Here is a 27,089-nt window from a genome sequence, read left to right on the forward strand (position 1 = left end):
ACTCATTCTCTCGAGAAGAGTTTGAAGATACACATTCATGTCCGAACTGTAACTTTGTCATGCATGGAAGTAATATAAAAATTTGTACCACATCAAGACAATGCGTCGTAGCTAAGGCTCAAGTCCGTCTGTCCGTCCGTGTGTCCTCACTTACACAACCATCATGTCCAGACTGTTACTTTGTCCTGCATTGAGGGATTTTGAAATAACTTGGCAGAAATATCTATCACATGACAACATTGTGTAGCGTCAAAGAACCACGTCCCTTTTTAAAGGTCGAGGTCACACTTATCTTTTGAAGGTTCACGCTATCACTATGAGAGATTATAGGTACACACATTCGTGTCAGGAATATAACTTTTCCATGCATCGAAGGATTTTAAAATAACTTGGCACGTGTTGTAAGACCTACCTCCAAGGTCAAGATCACTCTAATAGTTTGAAGGAACTTATGCTCATAAGAGGAGTTTGAAGGTACGCATTAGTTTCCAAACTGTAACATTGTCATGCATTGAAGGATTTAAAAAACTTGGCATAAATGTCTAGCATATCAAGATGATGTATTGCATCCAGGAGACCCTATTCCCAAAGTGTTAAGTGTGCTATAAACAGCACTTCATTTCACAGCAACAATATTAACCAATTAGTTACTTTCATTCTCTTTTCTTTTCATAAATGTGCACGCTTAAGAATTTTGTCGGGGGGCATTTGTCACTTGCAAGCTCTTGTTTTTTCTGTGAATCGCATATGTTGTTCTCAGTCGGACAGTGAACGCTCAGTATCAGTTGCAGAGCATTTCGAGTCTAATAAAGAACATAAAGATATATAAGGGTGTGATTTCTCCAGTAGGAAGATTAAAGGCTCATGTTAGCAAATGGCGATCTATCAATGGCGATTCTTTCATTGTAGACGTTAAAGAAAATGGTTACAAATTGCATTTTAGAAACTTTCCTAGAAAAGTTATGCTTAAAAATAATAAGTCCGCTAGAGACAATTCGTGTTATGTTTCGGCGATGTTTCTGCAGTAGATCACGTGCCGAAAGTCGTAACTCCGTTGACTGCTTATAATAAAGCCGGAAAAGCAAGGTTGGTTTTAGATTGTAGGCATGTAAATCAGCTTTTGCATCTTTTCAAAATCAAATTTGAAGATATTTGTATTGCTCAGTCTCTTTTTTGTGCTGGGTTTTTTGCTTTGACTTTTGATTTGAAAGAAGCTTATCATCACATTAATATTTTTAAACCTCATAGGAAATATTTAGGTTTTTCATGGAATTATAATGGTCAACAAACTTATTTTGTTTTTAATTCACTTCCTTTTGAGATTGCTAGCTAGCGCAGGGCATATTTTTCCTGTCCGGGCATTAGTTTTGTGCATACGGTCTCAACCCGGTACGGAATTAGACTCAGCCCGTTGTAGTCTAGAAAGTAGTTCTTTTAAATTTTGAAATGGCCTATTTCAAGTCATCTTAATTGATACTGGTTATATTTTAAGTATATCTTTAGTAATTGTGTACATAAAGTTTCATTTCTGAGTACTTTAAAGGTTGTTTTTGATGTATTTTTGCAGGATTTCATTTCTGGGTGGAAGGTTTCAGGAGGCACTATGCACAAGAATACACACCAGTTACTATTTGGAATAATCTATAGTGATTACAGAAATTAAAAGCTGCAGAAAAACTCCAAGGGCTAATGTATTATTTTTTGGTGCTAAATTTACTTGGACTGCATTGGTGTTTAAAGAAATGGTCATGAAGTTTCGGTACCGGATTTGCTTTGTCAAGAATTTAGCCTTAAATGTGATGGATTTACTATAGGATATATGGGTCGAAAATTCAGTGGGCCGTCTCCTAAATATAAAAAATGAAAAAATGGGAACTGGTTGATGGATATGGATGAAACTTTGCATCAGTGTTGTGTTTTTGAATAGAAGTCAGGAAAATAAAGGATAACTGACAGGTTTGAAAATTTTAAATTTTATTTTAAATTTTGACATTTTAAATTGGGTCATATGTTTGTTATTGTTATCTCCCCTTCAAATGTAGATGTCTGCTACTGTGTCAGTAAGCAGGGAGCAGGGTACAGAGCTTTTGCATGAAAGATTTACCACATTTTATTGAATTAAAACTGTAAAAAATGAATTTAAAATTAAAAAATGAAATTTAAATTTTTTAAAAAGCAGTTTACAAATTGATAAATGTTATTTTTGCACCCTGTGTTTAGCAATATACAATAAATCTAGCTTATTTTTAGAAGATTCATATAGAAAATGATAATATTTAGAGAAATGCATCTTAAATTATGGATAAACTATGCATTGCAAGGAATTGGGGAGTGTGTGGTTTCAGATTGGTTACATTGGTAAAAAAGTGATTGCCAAGCTCATTCCAGAGATCTTAGGGGCCCAAGAAGCACCGGCCATGGGATTCGAACAAGCACCATAGTAGCATATTGCTCATATGGACCACACATTATATGTTTTGAGTAATCAGTATGTAAATATTCACTATTGTCTTGTATTTCAATGAAGCAGAACTGACAATTGAACAGGACAAATGTGATTTATATTTTGGAAATATAGGCATTTTCAGTGTACATGTAGTGAAACTTGGTGTTTTGCTGTGTTGCAGAATGTATTTGCTATTAATATATACACATTTTCTAGTCATTAAACAGTGTACTTTATGGATAATTGGCTCATTTAGAATAACACAGTTGATATGATTGTTGTTGTTGTTGTAGCTGCTACAGCAGTTAAATTAGGTTAGGTTTACAATGTCTAAACTGCTATTTTCATGCAGGCATGCATTTTTCAGCACACAATATTTATATATGCTCTCCAGTGTGAATTAGCAAATCTAGCCATTGATTAATTAAGACATTATTTTCTTTTTTTTTCAGATATCAGAATTACAGCATAAATGCCTCTTATAATTTTCTTAGGCATGTACTAGTGTTGCATATTTTTCAGACTGTGCAGTTACCAAAGCCTAGGTTTGAGTACAGGACCTTACCTTATCCTGGTAAAGATCTATGAAAGGACTCCTTCAGCTCAGTTTGGCAGCAGCTTTGTCAGGACACATTGAGAAGGTAATAACTTATGTCTAGTTTGAAATTTCAGCTATTGACGGTAGCGACTCCCAATGCTCGGGCAATATTTGGTAGTTATTTTGATGTATATCAGGAGAAAATTTCTCTAATTCTGACTATATTAAGACTTTTCAATGATTTAAAGTGGGAGACGGTATGTGTCATCTTTTTTAAGCCTTATTTGTGTGAGAGTTGGCTAATCTTACTTTGTCAGAAGACATAGCCCATGGTGATATGGTAACCTCTTTGCTAACCTTAAGATTACCTCTGTTTGTCTTTATTGATATCTTAAGCAAACAATGTAGGGTGTGTATGTTGGTTCTTTACTTTATTTACCATGGTATATATGTGAAAGTCATAATCAGTAAGTTTTATAACAATGTTGAGAGAAATAAATATCAAAAAAGCACATTTAATTGTGATAACTTGTATTTTAACCCAAAATTTCAAGTTCTCTTTAACAGAAATGGAGTTTCTTATACAATTTTAAAGCAATAAGGTCTTATTATCTCATGCAATAACAACATAACATTAGCCGGTAGCATACACTTTATTTAAAGAAAATCCAATGGCAGCATCAAAAGATATAACAGAATTTGTAATATAAATTTTTGCGTAAAATTCTATTAGCCGAGCCTGATTTTTCGCATGAAGGTTCATATTTAAGAAATGGTACTGAATTAAGGTAATTGGTTAGAGACATGTCAAACCTATATGATTGTACTTGTATAACATTAAATTACTAGGAAATGAGTATAAAGTTTGGCTTAACTTAAATTTTGGATTCATTTAGGTCTCAACCCGGTACGGAATTAGACTCAGCCCGTTGTAGTCTAGAAAGTAGTTCTTTTAAATTTTGAAATGGCCTATTTCAAGTCATCTTAATTGATACTGGTTATATTTTAAGTATATCTTTAGTAATTGTGTACATAAAGTTTCATTTCTGAGTACTTTAAAGGTTGTTTTTGATGTATTTTTGCAGGATTTCATTTCTGGGTGGAAGGTTTCAGGAGGCACTATGCACAAGAATACACACCAGTTACTATTTGGAATAATCTATAGTGATTACAGAAATTAAAAGCTGCAGAAAAACTCCAAGGGCTAATGTATTATTTTTTGGTGCTAAATTTACTTGGACTGCATTGGTGTTTAAAGAAATGGTCATGAAGTTTCGGTACCGGATTTGCTTTGTCAAGAATTTAGCCTTAAATGTGATGGATTTACTATAGGATATATGGGTCGAAAATTCAGTGGGCCGTCTCCATACGGTCATTAGGTCATAAGCTGATAATGGCATCGGTGGTCATATTCCTGAAAGCATTAGAAGGTAGTATATTTGTTTAAAGTATATTGATTGAATTTGGTTTTTTGTTGGCGGAAAAAAGTGTCATTGGTTTCCATGTCAAACAGTAACGTGGTTAGGTTTTATATTAAATGTTTTTCAAAATAAGATATTTGTCACAGAAGAACGAATATCTGTCGCAGAAAAATCAATTGAATCTGTACAAAATCAGATATGTTGTGACAAGTTTAGTGTTATATCGGTCCGTGTGTTAGCGTCTTTGGTTGTACGTTTCATTTCTCTTCAATTTGTGTTTGGTAACATAGTGAGATTGAGAACGAGAGAGATGTATAAATGATTCATCTAAAGGGCTAGTTGGGACTCGCCAGTTTTAGTGAGCGAGTCAGCCATGCATGAAATTTTGTAATAGAGAGAATATTTAAGAAAATTGAATGGATTAGGTAAATCCATGTCTGATATGAAAGTGTACGATATTAACGTTTTTAGTGATGCCAGTGGATCTGGTAATGGTGGTTATCTATATTTTTACGAGCAAAGACGCTAATTTACACGCTAGTAATAATACCAGTGGATCATTGCTATCCCCGGAAGTGGATTGCATATCGAATGTTATGTTGAAAACACTGATTCCTCGTATGTGTCCCCGAAAGTGAAAACATATATACTAGATATAACAAAGAATGATACAATTTTTAAATACGAATACGAAAATCACCGGATAATGGCTTCTTGAAGAACAGACTAAAAGTTCTTCTTGGCGTGAGGTTTAGGCAATAAATAGGGTTGTTAGAAGTAAGGTACAATTTCTCAAAAACAAAAATGTGAAGGTGTTTTCAGATAATCAAAATGTAAAATCGATTCTTTTGAACGGTAGTGTTAACACAGAGCATAAAAACATTGCTGTTAGATGGAGTGCCGATATAGATATATTTTATGAGATATATAATGTATCCTATTTGACAATAATTTATGCAGTTTATAATATTTATCATTCTGATAATAGGTGTTGACTTAAAACCTACAATCTGGAGCATGATGGACAACTCTAAAACATGCAACAGTAATTGATCATATGACATGTTATAAAGTACAATCCCGGGCAGTTTCTACAGACAGAAATATATGAACAATTTTAAACATTTCGAAGAATATTGTGTTATTTTAAAATGGTTTATTTCCAAGCCCGCTTCATCCATGGTTCTGTCAATGTATTTAACGAACATGCTAGATCATAAAAAATCGTACGGTGTTATTTCTTCTACATTGTATTCTATTAAATGGATGCATTCTTTACATGATTACACGGATCCAACTACGAGGTCTAAGGTTAAACATTTATTACAAACAAGTATGACGGAATGTAATGAACCTGTTAGAAAGAAAGATACAGTAGATTCGGAAATGTTACAAACATTATGTTACATGTTTTCAGATACCAGCGACGTAGTAACCTTAGGAGATATGTCAATTATTCTTTTAAGTTTCGCTGGATATTTACGTTTCAACGAACTGAATTCTTTAATTTGTTCAAATCTAAAATTTAATGATGATCACTTAGTGTCAAACATTCTTAAGAGCAAAACTGATGTGTAAGGATAATATTATTATGTCCCGATTTGTAAGAGTACTACTAATGCATGTCCCTTTTATAAGCTTAAAAGGTATATGAAGGCCGCTTGTCTTGATATAACCTGTAATGAATTCTTATTTAGGCCGCGTAATAGGTCAAAAGGGGTATCGGTGCTTATAAAAAGTAATACAAAATTGTCTTACACACGAGTTAGAGAATGCATTTTGTAAAAATTAAATTTAGTAGCACCACATTTAAATTAAGGTAAACATTCTTAAAGAGCTGATGGAGTTTCGGTGGTCGCTAGCTCAGGTGTGTCTGAATGATGTTTAAAGAGACGTCGTGGCCGTTGAAAAACTGATATAGCTAAGGACGGTTATATTGTTGTTTCATTAAACAGTCGATTGTCAATTTTTGCATACTTTTGTATGCACATGAGAATAATTAATTGAATTTTAATCTTTTCGTCTCAAGATTTGTATTTTCTAATCTTGTGTCGCCTTGCAGTTGTTGTTGTTTTTGCTAGTGCCTGTTGAAGCATTTAGTTCTCCACATTACATCGTATAGACGGAGAATTGTTGTCTCAACAAGTGAGTTTACAAAACTGGCTATAACCAGTTAAAACAATCTGGAAACAAAGTGATCACTCGGAAGCATTAATCACAACAAAATTACAAGAGAATTGCAGACCCGGTTTGATTGAATCTGTACATGAGGGATAATGAAAATGTGCAACATCCCTCACGCCCCCTAGCATCGGCTTGAGCGGTACTCAACTCTCAACACTTAATAGTGCTGGCATCAATGATCCCGAAGGACCAGAAAAATATAACAACACTGAAGTGAAGTACGGGGCAACTTTTTACAGCTGCCCCACAGCACTTGACACCTGCTGTTGTGAAGTATAAAAATCTGAAAACAAAGTGATCCCTCACGTAAGTCACGTAATAAGAGTTATTGACCGTGCGTCCGTATGTTTAGTTATCAGTTCTACAGAGACTCTCTATTAGTACACGTCTGTAACTACATAAAAATCAATTTGTGTGTTATGATGTTTATAATTTTTATTTTATTTGTTATATGTAAGAAGCATGTCTGAACTGTTTCAGTTGTTCGGTATATCTAGGGAAAATAGGAGCATTTCAATGTTAACATATCGAGAAGACTACGGGAACACGTTTCGTCTTGTTTTTTGTTTTTGGTTTTTTTGCTCTTTTTTTTTTTTAATGAAAATAATAGATAGGGAGTTTATCGTGAGAGGCCCGTATTCTGACGAAGAAATATACGGTTACAATTTCGATTTTCGTCAAGGTTAGATACATTCTTGCTTTAATTTAGAGGTTTGATTAGATTATTAACATTAAGAAAATCGCATTTTCGATTTGTAGCATGCTTATATCTAAAAGAAAACACAATGTTGATGATGATAGCTTAATTTTTTTTATTAAAGCTATAGAATTATATTGTAATAGCAAAGTATGACTGCAATAACGAATATCTACTTCCCAGTTGTGTTCCAATAAATACGTGTCAATAAATAAGCCTTGCAGTTGTTGTTGATTTGGTTAGTGCCTGTTAAGCCTTGTCCATATGTGTGCATTTTGGCTCTTTGCAGGACAGATTTTGAATTTCCCGAAACATATTATAGGTATAGTTGTTGTGTGTACAACTGTATTTGAGAGACATGTTAAATAATACATAAAATGAAAAGTATTCAAAGCATATTTCAAGCAATTTTGGAAATTACGTCCAGACGGCATTTTTAAAGGCATATTATGCCTTAGAAACAAATGAATTTTTACTTCTTTAGAAAGGGCAAACATGAACTTTATAATGTTTTAATAATGGATTTAGTGAATGTAAGATGCTTGTTATCTGAAGAAAGTAGCGATAAATGTGAAATAATTTGTCATAAAAGTAGCAAAATGTAAACAAATAGTATTTCGACTTTCATACAAAATACTAATCTACTATAACTGTATTTATTGCCAAAATTCAACATTAAAAAAGCTTTTGAGAAAAAAGAATAAAAGTAATACTGAGGCATAATGGTCCTTCAAGATATTCCACAATACTTGAATATGATAGGCCTCTTGAGACAAGCATTACATTAAGACGTTTAATTTTATTTGACCGGCTAAGTAGGTGGTATGAAAAAAGAGAAGACAACATTTCAAACAAATATGTTTATTAAACGTTGGTGATATGTTAACGCAGAAAAAAATCAAATAAGCACAGCACAGTACATTTCCGTGTCTGTTATATATTGTATACAAATGTAAACAGCTTTAAATTTAGTATCAATTTAAGTCTAAATACATAGATTTCTGTGAATTTCAAAAAGGCACAGCTATTTACAAAATTACAAAATTACAAAATGTTAAAAACAAACTAGTCATATTTAAGCAACATGTTTAAATGCTGGTTTTTTTACAATTAATTAAAAAGATCGTATTACACACCACTGTGGTATTAAGGAATCTTATAAGAGGAGCGAGGTGGTGCAGTAGTGACGTTATGTACAATTGTTCATTGTCAAGTTGAGCTGAATTGACAAAATATTTCAAAAGACTGTGACTGTTGTAATGGTGAGTAATTGATAAAATATAGAATTGCCTTAATATAAAAAGACTGCCCTAATCTTTTTATAAAGAAGGTAAAAGGTAATTTCCGATGGATATCTATAGAAATTTCCTGGAGACATGTTAGTTTTTTATCGTTTATAAAATTAAAAGGAAATATGACAAAATGAAACAAAATTTGATTTTCACCTTGGATGTGCATAATGTCACTTTAATTCAAATTGGCTGATATTATCTTGAGAAATATTAAGTTGGATTGCCTGCTACTCTTTTGAAAGGTATACAGTCTCCCTGTTGAGATTTTAAAAGCAAAGGTCCGAGTAATATGAAACTGCGTTTTTCTTTGCTATCATGGGCTTTTGTAACTGTTTCATCATCCACTTCACCTACATAAACACACGTCAGGGGCGGACCGAGTTGACAAGATGAATGCCTGTAGCAGCTATAGATAAAGTAGATTGAGTTTTTTTTCATACAAAATACAAATACTGTTTATAAAATGGTGATATAGTTGTACAATGTAACATGCATAATTGATCTATAGTTTATACAGTATCCCGTCTAAAATTAAACATTTGTGAGAAATAGTGTATAATGTTTCTCTGCACTATCTTTTCTCCTCAGTTAAATTGTTGTTACTCTATTTCTACGACTGACAAGTCACTGCTGGTCTCTTTCCGTTTTAGCCTCATCTTTCCGCCAGCACAAGTATTTTGAGCTTTTAATTTTACTTGTGGTCCACCAAGTTTTTCATGGATTTGGTTCATAATATTACGATCATGATTCCTGAAATTAACACAAGATCCAACATGGAGAAACGCTTTAACTTGAGCATGGCTAACGTTACTGGCGGAAACATAATCAAAATTAACAAGGACGATCTTTTTACATCTGTTATTTCTAAAGTTATTCCATGCGTATTTCCATTCGCAGACAGTTGGTGAGCGTTCATCGTCATCCTTATGGAAAAAATTATTTGTCAGTAAAATCAAAACAGCACGTGAGCGTTCAATTGCGTGTAAAGCTTGATCCGCACGTACATCTCCAAAACTAATATCTCTATAGGGAATAAAAACTTTATATCCCAGATTGGTGAGATAGTTATCAAGATGTTTATTGACCCAAGATAAACTATCATTATTGTTCTCATCAAGCGTAATATACACGTCATACAAAAATTCAGGGAGTGTCATAGAATTCTCCTTTCTTTTCCTTCTCATTTGGAGGTAAACAATTAGAACCTCGTATTTAAATTTATATATAACAACAGCAGAAGCTACACAGAGAACAGTTATTCCTCCTATAATGCTACTGATCATTGTAACCAGAATATTCGGCTCCGAGCAATCTAAATCATCTACGTTAAATAAACTGGCTGGGATAATTCCTTTTCCTGGTACATTGCAATAAAACTGACCGGTTTTGCAATCTTTCGATTTCAGCCATTCGGCAATCCATTGAGAGTCGCAGTCACAATCTATGGTGATGTCATCAATGATGATTAAGCAAGCGTTCCGGTATTGAAAAGTCTGCGGTAGTCTAAGGAGACGATCATTGTTCCTTAAATCTATAACTGCAGCATCAAGCTGCCTTGCTATAGTGTCATTTATTTCACGGATATCGTTGTTACTTAAATCTAAGTTAGACAATTTTGACAAGTACGGCCCATCAGGTATATACCTTATTGCATTACCAGACAAATTCAGAGACACCTGTGATGAATATGTGGAATTTGGAATGGTAGGGAAATGTTGGAGAGAAGGGATTGCATTTGAACAGTCTATGATTAGAGTATCTTTGTTCGGTTCATCAACGCATGTACATTGTGGTGATTGGCATCCTGAATCTGCACCGAGTGGACAAACTAAATCTGAAAGATTTAAATTTGGAATAGAGACACCCATAAGCAGTTCTGGAGCTGTACACTCTACCACAAAATAATCCCGCCAAAGAGCTTCAATTATATCTTTTGCCAACGACAAATACGGCTGTAAAGCACAGTCGCATACTATTGGTATCCCCCGTAAGTCAAATCCGAAATTCCAGACTTTACCTAATATGCTGATGTCGTCTATATTCAGAAGCGTTTTCAAATCAGGAAATTTTTGAAGGGAATTATCTTGTAAGTTTAAAAATCCGGGTCCATAATTTTCACTAGTATCTAATGTAAACTCGGCATGGTTAACAAATTCAGTTATGCCATTTGATGCGACGTTAATTTCACAGAAAGGAAATGGTGGCAAAATGTTAGACACATCTAGAGTTTTTAACTGATTGTTACTTATGTCTACATACAGTATGTGTTGATTTGTAGAGGAGAAAGTATTTGGTTCAAGCACTGTCAATTTATTACCCTCTAATCTTAGTGTTCGCAAATATGAAAGGTTTACAAAAGACGTATTTGACAAGTATGAAATACTGTTGTACCGTAAGTTTAACTCATCGAGTTTATACAAACAACTGATGTCCGCTAGTACTTTTATGTCGTTGTATTCAAAGTTGATAAGCACTATTCTAGCTCTGTACAAAGAAATATTTGAAAATGCAGTAAACAAAGCTCCTAAGTGTGTATCGTTTACGTCTTTGCATAAATTAATTGGGAACTCTTTCATTTCTGAATGACTTCTGTATATCTTGTAAACGTTGGACTCCGAGGATTGATTGTTTGATAGTACAATGTTTTTTCCAGTGAATGACAACTCTTCTATATATAAATCAATTTCTTCTCCCATCCACGAGGTACACGAGTTGCACGAGCAACAGTTCTTTTCCGCGTTTTCGTCAAAACATTTGTTATCACAATAAAGATCGTCTCTGTTGTCAGACCAAGATGGCGTCCATGGCTTTGCGTTACCATCATTACAACCAAGGGCATCTGTTGCCAATGGTGACGTAATAATGATTTGAAGTAAGAAAATAGATCTTACTATTTTAAGAGCACACATTCTTGTAAATCTGAAAATATAGAAAAACAATATCTGAAATGTTTTAAAAATAAGTCATTGCTACCTGTCTTGAGCGGGAGTACATAGTCCGATATTATGACATAATTAAATATCATATGTAAAAGAACATTCCAATTAAAGTTAGAGAAAGATCGTATTCGACGGTGTCGTTTATGTTGTGTCGCCTTGAAAAAAGATGACATATAGGGATTCCTTTTGTCAGCGGTGTCGTTGTCGGCTTTGGGGGCGACGGTGTCCCAATAGACTTGTCTGGAGAATAACTCGGTCACTTTAAGTCGGATTGACTCCAAACTTTGTATGCATGCTTCTTTTAATAACCTGAAGAGCAGTGCACAAGAAACGTTAATCTGCACTTCTTTATTTTTGAGTTATTGCCCTTTGATAATTGTCTTACTTAATAGGCTTGTGAAGAGCGTAACTTGGTCACTATAAGTTCGATTGACTCCAAATTTGGTATGTAAGCTTTTTTCATTGACCTTAAGTGCAGTGTTTAAAACTCCACCACATAGTTTTCCATTTGATTGGTCAGTGTAAAAACTTTTCCGTGGTATTTTTATTTTTGATAATACAACAGTTTTACTAATCCCGATGTAATATTGTTACAATAAGTTCAAATGCCACTAAAGTTCAAGGTACATGCGCATTGTAAGAGCGGTGTTAATAAATAACATATATTTAAGAAGAAAAAGCCTAAGTGACAGCTATACTGTTCAAAAGGCGACACATCCGACTAGTTCAAGTTTTAATAATACGCACCCACTGTTGTTTATAATGTTAAATACGCAGTTGACATTATTTAATAATACTTTGGTTACTTGTTAAATACTTTATGTAAACTAATACAAGGGGCAATTTTGTGCCGTGGAGGTTGACTATACATTAAATGAGCATGGTTTTGTTCTCTAAAGTTTTTCATTTATTTACGCTAATTTGATCGACTTTTATGTACTTAAATAGATGTACAGTAAACTTCACTTATAGCGAACACGGATATAGCGAACTTCCGGTTATAAGGAACAATTTATTTTGGCCCGAATTTTGCCCTTCTTTATTTAATATAAAAATATACGGTTATTGCGAACACGGTTATAAGGAATTATCGCTTATAAGGAACTCATTTCTTAGTCCCAATTTGGTTAAAAGTACAGAAAATTACACTTTTATAACGAACTCCAAAATACAGGCTATCCGTAAATAGAACCCGCATGTTTCGTTTTCATTGGCGGCCGAATTTACCGTTTATTGTTGAATGAACTTCAATACATCTATGAAAATGAATTAGTAAAAAAGTACGTAATAGTTTTCTATTTAGGATATTTTAGCATGAGTTCTTTTCACCAAAATAAAACGGTTATTCCTTTAATTCTTCTATTTATTTTTTCTTAAATATTTTTGCTCGAGTAGAATAATTATGATAATTTATAATCCGTTTTTTTAACATAATCAGCATGCTTGCAAGCATACTCCATTGAAAACTTTAAAGAAGGCTCGATTGAAATGGAAAGAAATCTACATATTTTATCAGTTAAAGCACGGATTTATATTATAAATCCGTGGTTAAAGTCACCCTTAAAATATAAAAGAAGATATTCAATATGAAAGGAATGAAAAATCGAAAATCTTGTTTATTCTTAATCATGGAAGGAAAACGAAAAGCCCAGGACCCGTGTTTACAAATATTAAAGGATTAGGATCAAATTTAAAAGCTCTATTTTTCTTCATTTTTTATCCTTATAGATTAAATATCTAATATTAATTTGATAAAACTGGACTTGTACTAGCAAATTAATGAAATTTTAGAATAAATTTATTGTTATTTGTACATGATACGGCTATTTTTCAGTTGAACCAAATATTGATCCTGATCCTAAAATTGATCCTTATTTTGATCCGAATATTTTTGTACATGTATTTGATTTGTTATTTGTAAATAGTTTGGTTTCTCTGCAAATCAGCAATTTTTAATATTTTGAATATTTACCATTTAAGTCTAGCAAAACACGTTAAATTCTAGAAACATAAAACAATGAAAATAAAATCAGGATCACTTGATCCTGCATGAGCATGATCTTTTCTTTGTGAATCAAATGCTCTTCACAAAGGCGCACGATGGTAAACAATCAGTTCGTTATGTTATGTTAATCTGTTCGCTATACAAGGAACTAATTCGCTTTATGCTTAGAAGGAACTTCGGATATAATGAAAATATTATGAATGTCCCAATGAGTTCGCTATAAGCGAAGTTTACTGTATAAAAAACATGAATCCCTGGAGGTTGGGGGAACACTACAATAAAAATCACTGCTAACATAAGATCAGGATGACAACCTGTAAATAAACCCCACAATAGATTTGACTCATCGTCGAACTCAAGCTAGACCACTGTATTGAGAGATAGACACTTAAACCACTATGCCATCTTGATCCTTTATTCTAAATTGAAACATATATTGATAATAGAAATTATCTTTCTTGCTTTACTTTCTAACTGAACAGTTTTATCAGATTTATTCTCATTGATATCATACACGGCCATTTGCTGCTACTCCCTTTCACTGGCGAGGACTAGCAGGGACATTAAATTTTAGAGTATCAAAACCTTGGTTCAAATCATGGCTCCACTCAGTGCTGACACTCATATGGTAAAATCCTCTTTAATTGACCATGCACAATAACTTGGCATAGCGTGAAAACTTGTGTTTTCTTTCCCTGTTCTCGCCGTAAATATGTTTACAGGTGACAGGAGCATTACTTTATACTTGTGTTTTTCCTTACTTGTTCATGAAATCCATCAGCTAAATTACTAAGTTGCTACATCTGTATTTTTCATAGATCAGACGACAGTTATTTCATTACAAATGTATATCGTCTTTACACTTAACGTTATTAATTTGCAATACTTTGACAGACTGGCCGGCCTCTGTACTGGTGGCAAAGGCTAACCATTACCGTTTCCAGTAGCTAAAAACTTAATGTTAATTTCCTTATTTCAACTTTGTTACTATAAGTAATAATATGTAAATAAAACATCATTATATAAGTATATATAAACAACACAGTATTACATACCTCATTTCTTTCACCTTTATCCAGTTTGAAATATTATGTACAAGGAAGGTGTTTTCTTTAAGTCTGCGTTAAAAGGGAATTCACCAGGTTTTTACTTTCTCCCGTTTCAGTCTCTTATTTATGCATAATTATAAGAAAATCAAGATCCTTATCGTGAATTAGAAACATGGCTTTACAATTACAATAAGATCACATGAAAGCGTGATAATTATAAATGATTATCTATTGTGTACAGGCATTGATAATTGTACACTATATTATATCTATGATGGATAATATCCCTGTAACTTTCTTTACTTTAAATCGATCAACAAATATAACGTACAGTAAGTCTATAACTGATGTCAATCTAGTCATGGTTACACGGCTAATTTTATACTACTCAACTGTTACTAAGCACCATATGTTTGAGTGTGAATTTTTTTTTTTGGATTTGTTCGAAAGGTTTTAAATGTCGATTTACTGTTTTATCAATTTAGCTGAATGACGAAGGTAACCCTATTAATGATTTTATTATTGATTTTGTGCTAGAGATGAGGATGAACCCGCCCCCTTTTTGAAGATTTCAGAACATATAGCGTGCTTTTCAAATTTGTTAAATTGGATGTTTTGTTTACAGTTTTAGACTAAATACCGTGTGTGTGAATCGTGTCTATCAGATGAATAAGCAGGCGAGTTCATGCGCTAAATAGAATCCTCTAGGATTGATCGCCAACTACTCCAGCATGCAACCTATTTGGTTGTCTTAGATGTCTGACCTGTCAATGTGCCTCTATTTAGAACAACAAGGTTGATTTGTCCATCTCAGCTGATGCCTCCCCACACCATAACTGAACAACATCTGTAGCGGTCATGCTCAGGAATATTTGCAGCCTGAAACTGTTCACCTCGTCTTCTCCAGACTCTAGCACGCTTATCCGTGAAGTCTAGGCAGAATGTAGACTCATCAGTGAACAGAAGGTGTCTCCACTGTTGCATGGTCCACTGTGTATGCTCCATAATCCATTCCAAACGGGCCTAACGATGTCGACGCGTAAAGGGGATAGGTATGCAGGTCTTCACGACCGCAAATTACCTTCATGCAACCTTCTACATACCGTATGCGTGGAAACACGGACCGCCGCAGCATTGGTAAGGTCATTCCGAAAAAAAGTTGCTGTCTAAAACCTTCTACGACAAGTCTGAACGACCAAAACTGATCCTGAGCTTGTATTGTGACCCTTTGTTGACCTGCAACATGTTTCCTGGCTGGTGTATCATACAGCCGATATCTCTCTCAGGCTCTGGTGATAACGATGTGGTACACATCAAGCGCCGCACCAACATGGCGGAAGTTGCCCCCCTGCTGCACCATCCCTACAGTCCTCTATAACTTCTCTTAAATGCTGCCTAATATTAGCATTCGTCATATTGAAGTGACAGATGTAAGAAATGTAAGCCACTGAATGACAATAAAAGCCGGTAATGTCGCCGTATAACAAAAGACATGTGATTGTATACCCCATCATAAACATGAAAATATTGGGGTGCATGCTTTCCATGCTACCTGGACGAGTTGTTACGGATTAGTCAACGCGGATTCATGTCAAAATAGAGAAAGACAGAATCCCTAAAGAAATTCCAACACGGAAGAATTTATTATGTTGTAGGCCCGGTTTGATCGAGCCTGTTCATGGACGGTATTGGTAAGTGCAAGTTATCGTCAACGCCCACTAGCACCGGCTTAACCTGAATTTAACATTTAAACGCGAAAAAGGTGAAATTTTGAATTAAGAAACATCTGCAGATGTGTTCATATGGCGGTTATCATGGCACATTGCAGAATCAGAATTTTCGAAAATTGGAAAGAAATCTGTTTTATACTTGATAATATAAAAATTAACTTATGGTGCTTAGCTTAAGTTAAGTAGTATATCTCTTTATACAAAACATAAAACTACGTATAATATCTCATTGATTTGTACAGCTCATTCTCTATACAAAACATGAAACAACAATTCATTTATTGTGATATTCACGTGTTGAAAATGCCCGGTTATTCCCCAATGTTATATTTCACCCAATCGAAAGATTTTTCTAAATTACACAAAATTACATGACACGTGAAATGGTAGGGCGTGTCTGGTAACTTGATACATTACTGTATCTGCTTTGTACGATGTCTACACTGTCCTTTCAGAATATAGAGCTACTGGAATACTACTGTAAAATTTATTTGAAGGATTGAATTATCATGTCTTTCCGCCTGAATTAAACAGTGTTGCTTATAATCATATTTTGATAGATTGAACATGTCTTGCCGTCTGAATGTTATGGTGTTGGTCATAATCGTACTTTATGGAGATGCATGTTGCAGCACATGTTTCTTTGGAATTTGTTCATGGACGGAATGGAAAACAGTGTCAACTAATTGCGGACCTTCATACTGTTGTCAACAAAGAGCGAGACAAATATGTTGTTTAGATATTGGATGGAGTCATGAGACGTGTAGTCGGTATTGTCCGGGATCACCAGATGGTTCTCAGTCAGGGACTGGAGATTCCAGTAAATTGACATGTAATCACTGCAGTAATGGCGAGTCTCTTCAATATTACGGACGGGCATGTGACTGCCTGCCAGGATACTACGGAACATGTTGCCAATATGGTACGTTATTTAACATTTGTTAACATACATGATACTTTGATCTCTGGTTCTATCCAGAACTACGGGCTGGCCACTGGTGTAAAGCAAGCTTCTTATTCTAATAACTATCAATAGTATTTAGTGCGGTATTGAGAATGTATATTTTAGAAAAAATGTTGTTTATGGGAGACTGGTACGGCTGGTATTTGTTGAAAGGTAGGAACCTTCATATTAGTGAAGTCACAAAACGCAATGGTTGTTGATGTTTTTGGTGATATTTTATTCTTTTAAAGAACAAGAATTAGTGTTTAAAATTACCTTTGTCCGATAGGATTGTAGGATTTCAATTGCATCTGAACCCATTCACTTTGGTAAATCTGTCCTCTTTTACAATAATTTCAAACACTAAATTTGCCATGTAATTTGATGTTAATTTATTTTAATAAACACTTACTTATCCTAAGTAAAGTCTGAAATTGGTATTAAAGAAATGCACTCTCTCTCTCTCTCTCTCTCTTTCTCTCTCTTAATTAATAAAAATTCAACATTGTATTTAGTTATCTGCATTAAATTTGAAAGTTGCTAGATTGTTATAGATTATATCTAAGAGGGTTAAATGTTGATTTTTTAATCATCCCTTACAATAAATCAGGGTTTAATCTATTTTCATATTCATATCAGGATTTAATCTATTTATAGTCCAATCTTATGTTACAAAAATAAAAACCCTGTTGTCACAATACAATATGAAACTTCAATAAGAAGTAACCAATGAGCGAACATCTGAATATGATATTTCTATCGCGCTATCCCTTTCTCTGTTGTCACAATAAGTAAACCCTACCATGCTCTGCTATGAAGTGTGGGTAACTAATACCTGTAATCCAGTTAACGCACTGTGCATGTATATTTCTGACACATTTTCAACAGAAAGGTCCAAAACTAGGATACAATTATGCAACAGAAAGACCATCGAAACACAAGGCTATCTGATTTGTACGAGGGAGGTAGTCCCCGAGTATAAATCAGTTTTCCGAGTGTTTAGACGTTCTTTCTCCATTGATGCCAATGTGTTCCCTGTTGTCACAATATGAAACTCCAGAAAAAAGTAACCAATGTACGGGCATCTGAATATAACATTTCTATTGTTATCCCTTTCTTTATCGTTACATTAAGTAAACTAATATCAATGAGCATGCTCTTAAATGCAGCACTCAAGGTTACGCACTTTGTGTATATGTATACGATTTAACTTTGACACATTTTCAACAGAAAGGTCCCCAAACAATGATACAATATCTTTTATTGATAATGTATTCTTTGTTTGATATGTCAGTCATTTATTGCAATAGAGACATACGAGTGCAGCAGCTCACTGTGTCTGAATGGAGGCACATGTATAGATAAAGTCAATGGATTCTTGTGCGAGTGTCCACCTAGACACTATGGAACATATTGTGAAACTGGTAAGTGGTGACGAGTTTTAGAATCAGTTGGTTATATAAAAAATGTTTAATTTCAGACTACATACAAGCCATTATGAAGATACTTGTATGTATGATCTATTTTCAAAAAGTATACTTCCTCTGTTTTTATATATTTAAATTCCATCCGATTTATGTTCATTTAAAAAAACACTTAAAAAATCACACATGGATAATGTAATCACTAGTAAAACTTTTCTTCCCCAAAGTAATTATTCCTTTTGAAATTTAGATTCCAGTTTTTTTTCAACATTATCATCTACAAATTAATTATTTTGTACATCAAATTAATTAATTTGTCTATTATTGTTCCTGTAAAGTCAGTTTTTTCCACAATAGACAATATTATTACTTTTTTTCAATACCTAAAGTAAATGAACAACCTAAACTTGTTTAACGAGAACTTAATCTTAATTAGTCTGGCCATTCGTGGTCACTTTAAAACAAAAGATAGTATATGAATGCAAATCAATACAAGCATATTTTTTCAGATATATGTCAAACTTTTCTAAAGTACTGTTATAGTTTTTTTTTTGATCCTCGATCATATTAAATACAGGTCGACTGAGGATCAATGTTTAAAAAATGAGCTACTAATTTTGGGGTTTTTTTTTGAGGAAATTATTATATAGGTTTTCCATAAATTACTTATTGGAAAATAATTACAGGGTAGGTTGGTATCTATTAAAATACATACAGACATTACAACTGAATCAGTACTTTAAGTATTTTTTGGCCCGAGTTAAAGAAGCCGTAAGAAAGGTACAATACAAACCTTCAAACTTCAGTTAGCTGAGAGGATGCTAATTGCATTGGAGGTGTTGGGTGCGTGGTCTCATATCTGGCCCTTTGAAAAAGTAGGCTAAACGGTTTTCCCTTTTCTAATGCAGACGGATTGCTTATTTCCGGACGAATAAAAGCAAAGACAAGAAAGCCGCTTTTAAGCTGGAAAGGCAAACCCTTTTGATTGGCGAGGTTGTTTGGCCATGTAGGTCTCGTATTTATTTTGACAAAGAACATCTTAGAATTCTATTCAAAATATTTACAATATGTCCTTAGAAGATTTCCCTAAATAATATTAAAAAGCTTGTCTTAAATTTTCTGTAATTGAAAGTAAAGCCATGATTCGACCCCAAAAAGTAAAGAAATGAATTTTGCACTTGACCTAAGTAATAAACATAGATGTACGTTTTTCCCATCATAAAAACGGTAAAAGATCCAAGTATAGCCAACAGCCAAAATTGAAAAATGTGAGGGCGGTTTAATTGAGCCGTTCATGGACGGTACTGTAATGAAACTTCTAAAACCACTTGCACTGCTCAAGCAGATTTAAATTCACGAACTGGTACTTTTGAATTTTATCTCTGCAAGAAATTTATTCCGTGCAAAGCTTACGGAAATGTGAATATCTACTTCATTGCCAGCCTTCGTGAGCTGTTTAGAATAATGAGGATGTGGTGCACTGAAGGTTTACTGTTAACTAGTAAAGGGAAAAACAGTCCGGAATTGTTTTATACTGTTGCTTCATGTTGACTCAAAACTCAATATCTAACACAACACTATATATACTTGAATAGGAAGAGCTAATTATTGCTTATACGAAGAAAACATTCCCTAAAATTTATTTCATAAAATACATGATCATATTTCGGATTTTAAAATCATGGACATGTCTATTGCTTAACTTGGCACGTTGAAAGGTAGAATAGTTGCCAAGAAGGTTAGTTTACATGTGATTTACCCGAAAATGTTAACTGACAAACGAACAATGCAGCGAAATTTTGTCCAACCATGTTCAAAATATTCAACGCACTGTACACAATAGTACAACAGCTCGTGCAGCTCACGTGTGACGGTATGTATTAGTTATATCATTAATTTGTTTTTAGTTTATAAAGCTACCCTATACTTAAACATTTGTTGTGAAAGCACAAGAACCAACAATACAAGACGTTTCTTTTAATAAGGTTGTAAATTTGTCCTATGAAATATCAGAACATAATTTTAAAAAGTACATGTTTATGACCTTGTTTTAATTTGATAACAATTACAGATCATATAGTAAAACAGCATATTGTCGACTGATTGTACAATGATTGGATCATAAAAATGAGCATGTCTTATTTCAGTTTTGTTTGTTTTGGTTTTTTCTTTGTAGAATGTTCGTGGAAGACCTCTTCTAATATTGTGTTTCTCCTTGATACATCCCACTCTATGACAAACGAAAATTTTCAGCTTGGTTTGGATTCTATAAAATACATCACAGAACAAATTACTGCAACTGAGTCAGAGAACAGCACCGTGGACGTTTCACTAGTACTTTATGGTTACAAACTAGAAGTAAAGAGAGCATTAAACGACCAAAGTCCAAAGACAGACTTTCTGTACCAACTTCAAGCCCTTGAGTTAGCTGAGGGATCTTGTAACATTGGAGGTGATGGGTGTCCAGATGCAGATCTAAGTCTAGCTTTAAACTATACCGTACAAAACGTGTTTGATCCCCATACAGTTTCAACTAATGACAAGACGTGACTTTATCATTGTTCTAACCAATGGTAGACAGAATATAAGTGAGACAATAAACAATGAAGCTGACTTTGTTAAGGGAACAGGCAAGACCATTCTTGTTGTGTCGCTAGGTACTGCTAAACATATTACGGACCAACGATGTAGGTCTCGTATTTGCAGTTTTGGACAAAGCATCATTGTCAGTCTTAGATATTCTAGTTTCAGAAATATTTTACAATATATGTGACCTCACGAACGATTTCCCTAATAACGATTAAAATGACTATGTATGTATATAGGTATTTTTTCTGTAAGCTTTGAATGTCAAGCTTTCGCTGTATTCGACTGTGCTCTTTTTCAAAAAGTAAAAGAAATGAATTTTGCAGTTGACACTGAGAATAAATCATAGATGTACGTTATTGTAGATCCCATCTAAAATACGGTAAATAAGAATCCCTAAATAAAGCCCAACATGGCAAAATTGAAAATGTTGCAGGCTCGGTTTAATTGAGCCTGTTCATGGACGGTACTGTCAAGTGAAAACTACCGTCTATACCCCTAGCACCGGCTCAAGCAGAATTTAACATTCAACATGAACTGGTACAATTTTGAATTTTATACCTCTGCAAAGAATATTTTATTCGCGTGAAAGTCAAATGTTGACATATTCAACATAATGCATTGCCTAATGGGCCTCTTGATGTCTGTCTTTAGGTCAAATGGGATCGTGTTGATGCATTTAATATGATAGGTTTTTGTTTACTGTTAATAGCTATCAAAATGGTGAAACACAAGATCCAAAAGGAATTGTTTTATACCTGATAATAGCTCTACATGTAAATGCAAACTCAATAACAAAGTCAATATCTATATCATGCATGTTACACTATATGAGTAGGCTTGAAGTAGGTAGAGCTTAACTGTATTGCTTATAATGAAAGACACCACGACAGTTACCATCCCGACAATATAATGTCCATTCCCGGGGCTGGCCAATAAAATTAATGATCAGTATTTCGGACGAGACTTAAAAATCTAGGTTCTGTGTATGAGTGCTTAACTTCTTGGCACGTTAAGGAACCAGGAGAAGCTTTTGGAATTGTGGCAATTTTCTGAATCTGTATCTATCCTCCAAAATACTCTTCTGGAGGACTCGCACATATGGTCACACGGTGGTGAGTATTAATAAACTCAACACACACACAGTTACCAACTTCGAAAGTCTTCTCAGTAGCTACATTAGATACTAAGCCTTTTGGGCAACAATTAGAATTAAATTAATCATGGACATTTGCCTTGAATAAAATGTTCCGGCCTTAATGTGGCTAAATGACCTAATTGTGCACGAACGAACTTTGACATTTCAACAATGTATCAGGTTAGTAACCCTTTTGACTGACATCATTGTATCATTGTTTGCAGATTCATTTTTCGTTGAAATAACATTATTTCGACGTTGACGAATTAAAACACAACTATACCCATTATAATGCCTCCTATACACGTAAAAACGTGTGAACAATAATCGTTGACAGATTATAATTTATATCCAGAAGATATTGGATAGTTCACGCCGAAACCTAGAACTGAATTTTAAAGAAGAAGAAAAAAATAACTGACACCGAACGTTGCGGCAAATGTTCCACTCGGATAAAAATTCACTTGTCTTTAATATTTGTGTGTGTTTTAGTGTTTGCGTGTTTTGTCTTTAGCATTTCTTTTTTTTTTTAAATAAGTTTGTTTGAATTTTTTTCTTTATTAGTTTGTTTTTTGGCTTTTTTGTTTGTTTGCTTATGAGTATGTGATATTTTCTTCTTAATTGAAGTTTGTTAATGTGGTTAATGAATATGGATTTAAGTGAAGCAGATATATTTTTTTTATATTTAGTCATAAATGTTGTATATAAATGTGAATGATTTAATTAGCATGTTTTTGAAATATGAAATAAATGGGAAGAAAACGAAAAAGAACCAAATATATCAAGATGTAGGAGAAACATTTTTAAAAGCCATCACAGTATCGGAAATATGTGCCGCAATCTGTTCCGAAAATTTATCTTAATATATCAATGCGTCAAAACCGGTATATATTGAAAGGAATTTTAAGTAAACTACAAATAAATGTGTACTGATATCTAAGTTACTAGATATTGATGTGCATTAAAGATAATAGTTTAAATCAAGGGACCGTACTGAAGTCTTTTGAGATAACAGAACTGGAAAATTTCGTTTTTAAGATTTAAATATTTGTGCAAACCTTTAGATCATTTGCTCATTCCCTTTGATCCAAAATAATCATTCGTATTGTGCAAAATAAAATAATCTTTTTTATTTGACAAAATGACCTAAAATGAAAAGCATTTCAACTCTTTCAAACCAACAGTAGCGAAGCTTCGTCGAAATACAATTGAACATTGGTTTGTATTGGATACCCTGGCAGTTTATCTATATAGCCTTGGTCTTTATAAAATACCATGTTTATACTGTAATGTTATAATCACGGGGGAGAAAGTGTTACACGAGGGATGGAGTTCTTATGATAACTTGTCAAGGAGTTCTTGTGATAACTTTCACGGAGTTCGTCGAAAAACTAATGTATACACTGCAAAAACATTTGTCAAAAATGGTAATTTTCATCTTTAGAAACTGAGTTTTAGGTGCTAAAATAAATTTTGATGATAAAGCTTACCTTACGTATTGTATTATGTGTCAAAAATTAATTCATAGTCCATTTTTCATCGCCTCTTGCTTAAAATCTGGTAGTTTTGAGTAAAATTTCCAAATTATTTGCCAATTCGCAAATATTGACCTGTTTTTTTTTCAAGTCTTCATCCTTGCCATACATAATTACCTAATTATAATACAAAAGTGCAAACATAAAGCCCCGGCTCAAAAATTTATACCCGATTTTTTCAAATGTCCCGGAGTTATTGTGATAACTCAAAATATGTCCTGGAGTTCTTATGAAAACTTTTGTTACGGTCAATGTGTTTCTTGTGCCAAATCACAATTTGAATCTTCTATATATAGCTTTTTCGAAAACACACCCTTTTCTACATTTTGTTTGAAAAATCCAACTGCATTGGCCTTCTTTTATGGTATAAACTTTTTCAGGTGTTTAATTTCGACGAAACTGGCTGGTCAGGAAAAGAATGTGCAAGAGAAAAGGTAATTGGTCCAAAGTCTTGTCACATATATCAACAACACTTTATGAGCAACGACCATGTGACTGCGCATCTATGCGTATCTGCTGACGGGACTTTCATCTCAACTATGATTATATATAAGGGATGTATGCAGCACCTCAATTACAAAGAAGGTTTGCCAGGTAAAAAATGTCAATTTCATATTCTATAACCATGGTCAATCAATAAATGTTAATTCTCAGATTGTTATATACAAAAGTTATCTGCGTGTTTATCGACTATGTTCTTTTGCCTCGCCAAATTTTATCCAATGTCGTGTAATGTATACTAGTGTCTTCTATTTAAATATCCGTGTAAACAATGTAAAAGTGACTTTTCTTAAGAAAAATAAATTAGATTTTTCAATGTACACAGTACTTTTATGATATAATTTATACCCTTTATTTCAGGTTATTGGCTTTTCAGCGCTTCTGACAGTGGACATATGGACACCAGCATATTTCTTCAATGGTTCATTAAAGCCTTCTTACCCAATTGTGGGAAATACAGGCCAGTAGTCCTACTTATGGACAATCATGAATCACATATATACTTGCCTCTAGTAGAAATTGCCAGGAAGGAAAATGTGATACTTGTTGGGCTACCATCCCATACAACGCATTACTTACAGCCCTTGGATGTAAAAATAATAGGGCCATTAAATGATAAGGTGACCAGACTTGCCTTGAGTGTTGGTCTTGTGCGACCTGGCTGTAATATAGGCAAGTCTCGGTTACCTATATTGCTGAGCTATGCAATTGACCAGACTGCGCCGAGCTCTGTCAAGGAGGCATTCAGATTGGCTCGTATAATGCCAGTCAATCCTGAAGTAATCGACGCCAGACAGCTTTTTCCACCAACCTTCCATATAGAGGAACGTGGAACAAACGAGGCCATTGCAGATATCATATTTTATCTATTCTACAATCTTTCAAATTTACGAGTAAAATATCAAATGAAACGATAATACAGTTGACTCTCGGTAACTCGAAATCCAAGGGACTAGGTATTTTACTTCGAGAGAAACGGAATTCGAGTAACGTTGAACTACCGCCATTACGTTGACTTCGTACATGTATATACATGTACCTGATTGAATGTGCAAAGAAGTAGCTTTCTTATTGTTGTTAGCGGCAATGCTGCAATATTTAACCATTGAAATGACGGTAAATCACTTTCAACTACAAATTATAAATGAACAAAAATATATCATTCAAAATTTAATACATGTATATTAATAGTGAATCATAAACACACAATTATATTTGATTTAATTGATCATCGGACGAAAACGAAATTAGCAACTATCGTGAACCGGAAGTACAAATTAATGTATGCAATATGACGGAACATTAATTATACAAATATCATTTACGTTGATAATACACATCAATACCTAGGCTGTTATTTGACAAGGCTGTTATTTGACTAACACCCGTCAGACTGGCACGAGTCAACTTTTTTAAAGAAATGAATTAAATCTTAATTAAGTTATCAACTGTTAAAACCAATTAAGTCGTGAAACGGATTAAAGACACTTTTACGACGTGTAAATAATACATGATGACCGGCAATTAAAAATTACATTGAAACGTGTAAATCACGAGTGACAAATCACGAGTGACAACATCTCACCTTGATGTCGCCGACTTTTGATCAGTCGGCTGTTTTCACACTTCGACTAATTGAGATGAAAATATGTGGACTTTAATTGACGGGACCAAATTTTCTTTTCGACTAAACAGGAGTCTCGGTAAGTCAAAATTTGACCTAAGCGGAGTTAAAATACAAAGATAAAGAAGGAAATTTGACGGGACTTTAGAAATTATTCGACTAAGGCGGAATTTTGAGTAAAACGATTTTGACTTATTGAGAGTCAACTGTAGTTTGTTTAAAATGTATTACAAGAGGCTCATAAGACAACAAAGTCCTTTACAGATTTAAAATCCCGCAAAATCGACGATTTGAAATATGTGACGGAAACTGCTTCTGTCGTGATTCAATAACGGCTTATTTATACTTATTGGAGCCCCATTTGAGACACGCATGCGTACTAATGGATTTTGTTTTTATTTACAAACACAAGGCATGACCTCCACTACTTCGTAACAAAATTTTATATCAATCGGAGAAGATTTGTGTAATATTTTTAAAAAAAAAACTCATTTTTTAACGGATACTGCTTCGATACCAGTAGACAATTTTGCAAGACCTATTTAAAAAAAGAATAGGTCTAAAAACAATTGCAAAAGTAGGGATCGAACCACAGACCTCTCATATTTAAGGTAATCACTCAACCGGCTGTGCTATTGCGAATATGACCAGAACGTAAACATTAAGATAGTGTGACTTTTCAAAACATAATTCATATACTCCATATTAATTCTCGTAATTCGTTGGACAGAACCGACGTGGAATCGAATATTTAAATGAGTGCTATAATGTAATCTTGTATCATTGTTTGGGGACCTTTCTGTTGAAAATCTGTCAGAGTTAAATCGAAAACATATAAATGCACAGTGCGTTAACTGGAGTGTAGGTTTTTTATTGTGGCTGATTTGGTACGATTTTGTGCGTCTACTTGGCGCTAGCGACAACACGACAAAGCGCCAAACGGCGCGATGTAGGACTTTCGTCTTTTCGTCCTGTCTCTAGCGCGGCATGCAAACGGCGTGTTGTCGTGCGGGGCGTTGTCGCGATCTCGCCCTGTC

General features: G+C 34.0%; 2 protein-coding genes and 1 long non-coding RNA gene across 3 annotated transcripts; 2 read left to right on the plus strand and 1 right to left on the minus strand.

Moving 5' to 3' along the window:
* Positions 1–1,806: 1,806 nt before the first annotated feature.
* LOC132731839 (uncharacterized) lies at positions 1,807–4,350 on the plus strand. Its single transcript, XR_009625939.1, has 3 exons — positions 1,807–1,956; positions 2,969–3,087; positions 4,070–4,350. It is a non-coding gene; the product is annotated as an uncharacterized LOC132731839 (long non-coding RNA).
* Positions 4,351–8,665: 4,315 nt separating this feature from the next.
* LOC132731837 (uncharacterized) lies at positions 8,666–14,873 on the minus strand. Its single transcript, XM_060718114.1, has 2 exons — positions 14,578–14,873; positions 8,666–11,497 (listed from the first exon to the last, which is right to left on the minus strand). The coding sequence occupies exons 1-2, from the start codon at positions 14,580–14,582 to the stop codon at positions 9,178–9,180; spliced, it is 2,325 nt and encodes a 774-aa protein (XP_060574097.1). The 5' UTR covers positions 14,583–14,873; the 3' UTR covers positions 8,666–9,177.
* Positions 14,874–16,705: 1,832 nt separating this feature from the next.
* On the plus strand, positions 16,706–26,260 carry LOC132731836 (uncharacterized). The gene is made up of 3 exons (XM_060718113.1): positions 16,706–17,223; positions 24,308–24,521; positions 24,789–26,260. Exons 1-3 carry the CDS (start codon positions 17,149–17,151, stop codon positions 25,343–25,345), a joined length of 846 nt encoding a protein of 281 aa, XP_060574096.1. The 5' UTR covers positions 16,706–17,148; the 3' UTR covers positions 25,346–26,260.
* Positions 26,261–27,089: the final 829 nt, after the last annotated feature.

This window comes from Ruditapes philippinarum, unplaced genomic scaffold (genome assembly GCF_026571515.1).
Source record: "Ruditapes philippinarum isolate M1 unplaced genomic scaffold, ASM2657151v2 ctg6341_1_1_1_1, whole genome shotgun sequence".
In the NCBI taxonomy this organism is placed as follows: Eukaryota; Metazoa; Mollusca; class Bivalvia; order Venerida; family Veneridae; genus Ruditapes; species Ruditapes philippinarum.

Bases quoted from the DNA above. Each gene is read 5' to 3' on its own strand.
- LOC132731836 (XM_060718113.1), top strand. From the start codon at position 17,149: ATGGCGAGTCTCTTCAATATTACGGACGGGCATGTGACTGCCTGCCAG. The intron at 17,224-24,307 runs GTACGTTATTTA...AAACTTTTTCAG, and splicing joins CGGAACATGTTGCCAATATG to GTGTTTAATTTCGACGAAAC. The intron at 24,522-24,788 runs GTAAAAAATGTC...CCTTTATTTCAG, and splicing joins TTACAAAGAAGGTTTGCCAG to GTTATTGGCTTTTCAGCGCT.